The sequence below is a fragment of the Balearica regulorum genome, chromosome 20 (genome assembly GCF_011004875.1).
Source record: "Balearica regulorum gibbericeps isolate bBalReg1 chromosome 20, bBalReg1.pri, whole genome shotgun sequence".
NCBI classification, from domain to species: domain Eukaryota; kingdom Metazoa; phylum Chordata; class Aves; order Gruiformes; family Gruidae; genus Balearica; species Balearica regulorum.
The window spans coordinates 12,085,930-12,094,640 of NC_046203.1; the positions used below are offsets into that span (position 1 = coordinate 12,085,930).

The following is an 8,711-nucleotide window of genomic DNA, read 5'->3' on the forward strand; positions in this document are numbered from 1 at the left end:
GAGCCTGGCTGCATTTCGGAGCACAGCAGGAGCACATTGGGGATGGAGGGCTGTCTGGACTGCTGTCCCCTGCACTTCTGCCAGCAGCACTGGCAGCCTGAGACTGGTTCAACGATGCTGAGCACGTTAACCTCTACAGCACTGAAGAACCAAGGGCTGGCCTCCCACGAGACTCTCCCCAACATGCAGATAGGCACCATGTGAGGTTTCCAGAGGAGCTCCACTCCTGTGGAGACCTGCTGGGATCAGCCTACACACCACAGAAACCCCAGACATGCCTAGCTGCCTCCTTACACCACTATGCCTATTACAGATCAGGCCTCCATCTCACCGGTTGGCATGTGGGGCCGTGGAGAGCCAACCTGGCTGTGGAAGAGCTCCCTGAGTGCCAGACTGTTAGTGCATGGCCGCAGATACTTGGTGACAGGGTGCTTCATGCGATGCTGGGTCTGACCATGGTCACCAACAGCCATGCAGGTCCCTGCCAGGTCAGCCAGTGCGAGGGCATGCAAGGCTCTGCAGTACCCCAGCTGGCTCTCCTGATGTTGTATCATTTGGGCTTAACTGATGGTCTTGGAGACAGAAGGCAAATTGAGCATCCAAAGCCAGAAGCATGGTCCATGTCTCCCTGGAGGGTCCATCATCTCATCTCATCTCAACTCAACTCATCTCATCATCTTCTTTTTCTTCTGGGATAAAAGGATCAATATTCCTGTGTCTTCCTGGAGACAACATTGTCCCACCAGCAGAAGGCCTGGATGCCGTGGGTGTCAGACTCAGACTCCAGCAAGATGCGAGTCCTGCCCTGACCCTGCACACATGGCTGAGCTGGGTCCTACCCAAGACTGCGCCCTTGCCTTTGCCTTTGGTTCAGCTCATTTGTTACCTGCCCTGTGGATGATTCATCTTGCTATTTGCCTCCCGGCAGCAAGGAGCTGACCTTTGGTGTCTCTGCAGAAAGGCAGGCGTCTTGAAGCTCTCATCATCCAAATAAACAGTGTAAAAGGCAGCAAATGGTTGTTCCTAAACAGTTATGATTTCACTGTTTCTGTCTCCCAGGTAAGGGCTGGTTGATGATGATGGAAATTCAGGGGAGAGTCAACATCACTCAGTGCTACCGGAGATGCCTCTGGAGACCTCACAGCATCTGCCAGACCTCGGAGAGGAGCCAGCAGGGCACGAGGACAGGCCTTTTCCTTCTGAGAGCTGGGTGTCTCACCTCACCATTTCACTGGCTGCCAGTGGGACTCCCCAAAACTGTAAGGGGGGCCCCAGGAGCTGCCCCTGACATGTCCCAGCAGCATTCCCAAATTGCCCTGTGTGCTGGAAAGGGAAGGCGAGATGTCTGCCTGGCACTGACACGGCATGAAGCCAGACCAGAGTGGAAGCTAGTGCAGGAGAGCAGGGGCCTGCTGCCATCCCCCACCTCACAGGGCTTCCCACTCCTGGACAGAGCCCAAGTCCCATCTACCAGGCCAGCTTCCCCCATAGCCCTGCTGCCACTGCCCCTCTGTCTGGCATGGGATAGGACGGGATAGGATGGGGTGGGATAGGATGGGATAGGATAGGATAGGATGGATAGGATGGGATAGGATGGGTGGGAGAGGATAGGATAGGATAGGATAGGATGGGACAGGATAGGATGGGATAGGCTAGGCTAGGCTACGCTAGGCTAGACTAGGCTAGGATGGGATGGGATGGGATGGGATGGGATGGGATGGGATAGGATAGGATGGGATAGGATAGGATGGGATTGGATGGGATAGGATAGGATGGGATAGGATGGGATGGGATGGGATATTTTCAGTTGGAAGGGACCTACAATGACCATCCAGTCCAATTGCCTCACCACTTCAGGGCTGACCAAAAGTTAAAGCATGTTATTAGGGGAATTGCCCAAATGCCTCTTAAATCCTTATAGGCGTGGGGCATCGACCACCTCTCCAGGAAGCCTCTTCCAGGGTTTGACCACGCTCTTAGTGGCCATGGGCAATGCAGGCTCTTGCCCTGGGATGGGGCAGGACACATCTGCCCCACATGGGGTGTCTGCTGCAGGCTGTAACCAATTGCTGTCAGACCCCCCTTCTCTCTTCCCTGACCCACTGGTCCCACCATCTCCAGTCACCCCACATCACTGTGAGCCCCATGCCCTCAGCAGTGAGCCCCTGCCCCACATGTCCATGCCCTCCCTCCTACAGCATCTCCAACCAGCAGTGAGGGGAAAGGAAAACCAGACCGCACACAGCTACAGGGAGGATTTGTTTAAAGCCTGTGCTGGTTCCAGCTCACCAGGCCAGGACACAGGTGCCCCACATCACAAGTTCACAGCTCCTGGACACATGGAAGTGATTCCCCAGTCTGCAGCTCCTCGCACAAGCATGGCAGCAGGACTAAGTGGCTTCGGCAGCTTCTGGAGCCAGTGCTGCTAGAGATTCTCATAGCCAGAGTGTTTTTTCTGGAAGCATATGACTGTGAGCAGGCAGAAGATGAGGATGAGCATGATGGCCAGTAAAACTGTGGCTGCTATCCAGTTGCTTCTCTGGAGCCCTACGACTCTCTGGGGACTCTCTGAGGGAATCATGTTGGTGAGATTGAGCATGTAGCCCAGAGTCCAACCCGCGTCTACATTGGTCACCTGTGCACACAGAGGAGAAAGAGGGATGTGAAGGGCTGCAAAGTACCATGCAAGACAGAGAGCTAGAGGACACATTTGCTGATGCACCCCCAGGTCCTGCTCCACAGTCACCGTATCTGTGCACATCTTGGGCTGCAGGTACCCTGTTAGTGAGATAAGTGGGGGGAGAGCATCAGTGGCCCAAGGCAGATGTCCCAGCAGGTGCCTGTGAGTGTAACTCGTGAGCTGCTTAATTGGTCCTTCTCACTGCCCAGGGCACGGGCAGAGGACCGTGCTGCCCCCATATCTCCTGATCCCCCACCCTGGCAGGGCAGGGGAAGGGGCAGAGTGGGTGTGAACCATTTCACGGCCCAAAGCATGGAAGCTTGCATCTGCCAGGTGCTTTCCTACCTGCCGGACAAAGTGGATGTTGAGCCACGTCTTGTGGTTGAATTTGTAGCCTCGCAGGAGAAGGGTGAGGGAGTAGGAGTTGGCTGCACAGGCATCACGGAGGTGGGTCCTGTTCATGGTGGGGAAGTCCTTCTGCACCTGCAGAGGTAGAGGAGCAAGGGGGGGATGCCAGCACGGAGCAGTGCTCGGTGCACCCACAGCACAGCTGGGAGCAAAGACCTGAGAGTGCCTGGGCTTGGGGAGCAAGGAGCACCCGGGAGGCTGCAGGCTGCTCTCTCATATCTCTCTCTGCACAGAGATCTTCATGCTCCTCCCAGCAACCTCCAGCTGCCATCTGCACAGCAGAAGACGGGCTGCGGATGAGCCCTCAGGCTGCCCAGCGCCCAGGTGAAACGCAGGCAGGGGCTGGCATCTCCTAGGCAGGATCTCACCTTCTCCCAGCTGCTGGTGCAGAATTGCCAGATGGTGGCATTGGCTGAGCTCAGGGACTGCCCTCCAGTCACGTTCAGAAAGTGAAGGTTGTAATAAAGCCCTGAAAAGGCCTGTGGGTGTTTAAGACCAAAGGCAGCAGGTTAGTGAAGCGCCCAGGACCCTGCCACCTCCCTGCCCCTCCCTCTGGCTGCTCTGCAAGGGTCCCTAAGGTCACCTCTCCGATCAGCACCCCAGGGTGATGCCTGCCAACCCGTGGGGAGGGACCCCTGGCACTGCTCCCCCCTCCGAAAGAGACTGGTGCTGTGACAGCAGAGGTCAGGGTCTGCCTGGCAAGCTGGTGAGTGCCCTGCACATCTCCATGCGTCGGTCACATCCCAGTTTTCAGGGCTGGCACTATTCAGACTTTTCTCCTACAGCAGCTTCCCCGGGGTCTTGGCCAACCTCTGGTGCCCCAAACCCCACACCCCCCCCACCAGCCACGGGGACGGAGGCTCCTTACGAAGAACTGTCCCCGCACGGGCGGCTGATAAACCCCGTTGAACCCGCACGTCCTGTTGGCCCCGCAGGTGAAGTTGAAGAGTTTCTGGATGGCGGCGCTGCACGCTGCTGGGTCCCCCGTCCCCGTCACAGTGATGTTCTGTGCAGGGCTGGGTGTGCTCGGCGCACGGACACAGGGACTGTCATAGAGGTCTGTGGTGGTGACGGTCTCCTGGTATCCCTTGGGGTAGCAGGGGTGCGATACCTGCTGGGGAGACGGGCTGCCCTGGAGAGAGTGGGAGCCATTAGCATCGCCCTGGCCCTGAGGGTGAGGATGGAAAGGACAGAAACAGCCCACAGATACAACACCTTTTCCCACACCCAGATGCAGGACAGTTGCATGCTGGCCGCACCACCCATGGGGTCTTGTCCATGGGGTGCGTGCACAGAATTGTAGGGACAAGCATAGCACAACCACACTGGTCAGGGATCAGCTACAGTGACAGCCGCATGCCCAAGGCCTTGGGGCTTTGCACCCTGTGCTGAGCATGGACCCATTTTGTCCCCACTCTTCATTTGTAGGGTCACCAGACTCAGGGGAGAGCCAAGGCTGAGAAGCCATTTAAGCACAACCAGAACGGACACCGACCTCTCTCTGGATGTGGTGCTTTACACTCTGGATGTGGTGTTTTGCCCCTGCCAACCAGCACAAGCCAGCGCTGAGCCCTCACCCCACAGCCAAGCTATGGACATGAGGGTCCCCCCGTGCACCAGCGACACCTCCCTTCACTCTCCCATGCCTAGTGTCTGCTGCTGAAGACCAGCCTGTGCAGGCTTCTTCCCATAAAACCAACTTCTTGGTTACCAGACTGGTGCTAAAAGAATCTTGCTGGGTCTCCCCCAACCTCCCAGCACCCAGCATATTCCCTCCTCCACAGTTGGGTCCTTCCAGCCTCCAGTAACAGGCACAGCCCCTCCATCAGGAATGGGATGGAGATCTGGTGGGCAAGATGGCCCCGGGACAGGGGTCCCAGGCACCCACCATCCCAGCAGCGCATCCTGCTTTGGGATGTCCATCTCCATCTTGGCTCAATCCTGCCATTCTGTTGGGACACCCCTGGGATAGCTCCTGCCATGGTGGCCCTGTCGTACCCACCATCCTCACCGGGATTTGCACAAGGGCACCGAGCCCAGCAGCCATCCCACAGCCATCACAGGGTGCTGCCTGCCCAGCTCAGTCAGACAGGGGCTCAGGCTGCGGTGCAGAAGCACAAGGCTGGAGGCGGTTACCTGGTGTAAGGATGCCATCAGCATCTTCAGGGCTTGCTTTTGCCCATAGCAGAGGTAGCTGTGGGTGTAAATGGAGTAGTTGGTCCCATACAGCCTGAGGAGGGCTCTTGTGGTGCTGTCATCTATGGTGATCGCAGGAAGGAACGTGATCTGGGTTGAAGCCCCACCAAGGTCCAGAGCTCCAACCACATCCTCTGCTGGTGGGTGGGTCCGCTCACCTGTAACAGAGCACTGCCCAGCACCAGGAGTTACCCACGGGGACCCAGCTCATGGCAATCAGGGGGATATTGCCTTCCCAGCCTAAACCACAGCTCAGCAGGGAAGTGGGACCCCCTCTGCCCGCCTCCCCCAGCCCACACCTTCACGAGGGTCTCCAGCAGGTAGTTGACGGTGATCCAGCCAAAGGAGCCCTCCTCATTTCCCGTGAGGATCCGAGCTCCGCGGAAGTCCACAGGGTACTCGCCAACGGCCTTGGCCACCTCGGCAAAGACCTGCTCGGCCTTGGTGCTGTTCTGCTCCCTGCCGAGGGAAGAAGACAAGTACCGTGCGGTGGAGGCGGCAGTGGCTGGGGAGCTTTTGGCGCAGGGCTGACAGCAAGAGGCTGCCGTCTCCTGCAAGGAGCAGGACTGCTCAGGGACGGGGCGCATCCCCCTCCATCGCTGCCCTGCCCGGGGCCAGCTCTCCTGCAAGCTGCCAGATCCTTCAACCGCTGCGTTGGGAGTCTCCCCACAAATGCTGCCTGCGGGCTCTGCCTGAGCGTGCGGGGAGGTCAGCGCAATCTGGCACAGGAGGTTGACCCCCCTCTGGGGCTGCTGCCCGGCTGCTGCTGGAGGGGGCTGGGGGTTTCCCTGCGGGCACGGCGAGCCGCTCGCTTGGGCGCCCTGGCAGACCACAGACATGGGTGCTCTGCCCATCACCATGGCCTGCCCGGGCAGCAGCAGCCCCCTGTGCCCCGCAGCCCCCCGTGCCCCCCAGGCCCCGTCCCAGCCCCCTGCGCTGGCTACGATGCAGAACCGTGTGGTGGGGAAGGGGTGGGAGATGGTCGGCTCCGGGCAGTGCTGGTACCTCAGCAGCCGCATGCCCGCTGTGGCCCCCAGGTAGGTGGGGGTCTGCCGCTGCTGCTCTGCTGGGACGATCTTCATGGCCTTGTCCAGGCAGGGCTTCAGGCTGGCTCCAGCCCCAGCTGGGTCATCTGCGTAGCTGGAGATGCCGGGTCCTGCAAGAGGGCACCCTGTGATGGGGCACGCTTAGAGCCACCCAGGAGGAAAAGGCAGCAGGGGACATGTCCACCCATTCCCCTGGCCCAGGGAGCTCTCTGGATCTCCTTGGCAATACCCAGATGTCCTAGTCACAGCCCAAAACTGTCTTTGGTGCTGTACAGATACCAAAAAGAAAACTTCTGGTGCAAAGAGCAGTTAGAAATCACATACAAAAAACCAGCAGAAACCCAGTAATGTTTAGGGACTTCTGCACAGGTTTTAGGAGACCCCGTGGGAACCTGAAGCCACACGTTATGAAAGAAGCTGTAAAGAGATGCTGTGGGAAGAAGAGCCAAGGAAGTGGTTGCATGGGAGAAGGAGCAAACTCTGCACATCCAGCATCCCAAGCTGCAAGTTGATGCACAACCACCAGCAAAACAGGGCTGGCTCCAGGATTCATGCTAACTGTGGGCCAAATTCCTTACCCATCGCTGGATTTCCCCCCATTACCGTAGGGCTCCCTAAGGTGCAAACTGTCCCCAGGCTCAAAGATTCAGATCACTGATGATGCTGTGAGAGTCTGGTACGGCAACCCAGGAGGCTGCAGGAGAGGGACGGGCACATCCCAGCACACTCACCGGACACGGAGCAGACCTCCACCTGGGAGACGATGCCGGTGCCGTTCTCCTTGTCCACAGGCCATCGGTAGATGTAGAGAGCCGTGTGCGTGGAGCCAGCGTCGAACACCAAACCGTACTGGGGAGACAGAGGGGACACGGGGTCACAGCATGCTTGGGGCTGCACCAAGTGTCTGGGAGGGTTCTGAGAGCTTCTGCTCTCGCCTCCCATGTGTCAGTGAGAGCAGGACAGGTTTGCACGTCCAACCTCCCTTTACCAGCCCCACTCCACCTCTACTCCCTCTGATTTAGCCATTCAAGGGAATTACAGCTCAGAAAGGGAAGATGTGCAGGTGAGCCAGGGCGATTTGCAGGGTAGGGAGACATCCAGGCATGTCCCAAAGGGCTCAGGCTGCCAAAGCTGCTCCGGACCTTCAGGAGTGGCAAGGCTCACAAACCCTGACTATTTTTTAAGTCTGCAAAAGCCAGCAGAAAGCAACAGGAGAGAAACATGTAAACCCATCACGTGCTGTGGATGGCTGAAAATGGAGAAGAGAAAGTGTCTGGGGTGGAAAATGGAGCAGCCCCAGGAGAAGGGCTGCTCTTCTCTCTCCTGTCCTTAACAAGGAGCCAGGACCATGGTTTGGGGGGGTGTGGGGGGTGGATGATCTGCCCAGTGCTACCTTAATTAGGTTAAGCCCTGAAAAGCTGTGCTGGTTATGGAAAGACTCACAAGCAGAGAGGAAGGCAGGGTAATGGAAGGATGAGAGGTGGAAAGGGGCTGGTGGTCATTCCCAGGCTCTCCCAGGTCCCACCGGGCACCTACTTTGTTCCTTGTTGGAAGGGCAACATCTTTCACTGGGGTCAGGACCAGGAGGAAGATGGCCACCCCCAGCACTGCCAGCACAGCCGCCAAGCTTCTGCCCACCATCCTGAGCAGGCCGGGGGCTGTGGGGAGGGATGGTCTTTGCAAAGGCAGCCCCAACCCACCCACTCCTGCCCCGTCTCTCCAGCTCCTCCCGGGGTCCCCTTCTCCCAGCAGCTCGGGGACCACACTTTCCCTAAATGTCCCCCTAGGACACGGAGCAGCCGGGCGTGGAGACCATGAACCTGCCCCTCGGCCAGCAGCAGAGCAATGCCCCAGGACGAGCGGGCTGAACCCGGGCCCTGGCCCACCGGCAGCTCCCGTCCCAGGAAAGCGTCCGGCCCTCGGGGATGGGGTGGCCGCAGTCTCGGCTGGCCCCCCACCGTACTCTGTGCCAGGAGCCCCCCTCCTTCCTCGGCTGCAGCTGCCCCGAGCCGGGCAGAACCCAGTGCTCCCTCTGCCTATCCCCCCAGGCACGGCCTCAGGGCAGCCCTGCCGGCCCTGCCTGCCCTGCCTGCCCTGCCCTGCCTGCACCCAGCCCCGCGGAGCGATGCAAAGCGAAAGTGATGCCTGTGCTGTCTCGGATGTCCGGGTTGTTCCCCCGGCCAGCCCGGGGCGGGAGCGAACCGGGGGGCGGGGACGCTCGGTGGCAGCCACTGCCTGCACCAGGGCAGCACCCGGCCTGCCTGCACCTCTGCCTGCACCGCCCCGGGGGAATGGGACGCTGGACATGGCCACAGGTCCCTGGCCGTGGGGACAGTTGAGTCGCTGGCCATGGGGATGGGTCCCTGGCTGTGGGGACAGGT

At 59.2% G+C, this 8,711-nt stretch overlaps 1 protein-coding gene across 1 annotated transcript; it reads right to left on the minus strand.

Moving 5' to 3' along the window:
* Positions 1-1,691: 1,691 nt before the first annotated feature.
* Positions 1,692-8,270, minus strand: LOC104634553 (ectonucleoside triphosphate diphosphohydrolase 8). The gene is made up of 10 exons (XM_075772315.1): positions 8,151-8,270; positions 7,867-7,988; positions 7,062-7,179; positions 6,290-6,440; positions 5,584-5,743; positions 5,225-5,455; positions 3,957-4,220; positions 3,457-3,567; positions 3,026-3,163; positions 1,692-2,635 (listed from the first exon to the last, which is right to left on the minus strand). The coding sequence occupies exons 2-10, from the start codon at positions 7,969-7,971 to the stop codon at positions 2,426-2,428; spliced, it is 1,488 nt and encodes a 495-aa protein (XP_075628430.1). The 5' UTR covers positions 7,972-7,988; positions 8,151-8,270; the 3' UTR covers positions 1,692-2,425.
* Positions 8,271-8,711: the final 441 nt, after the last annotated feature.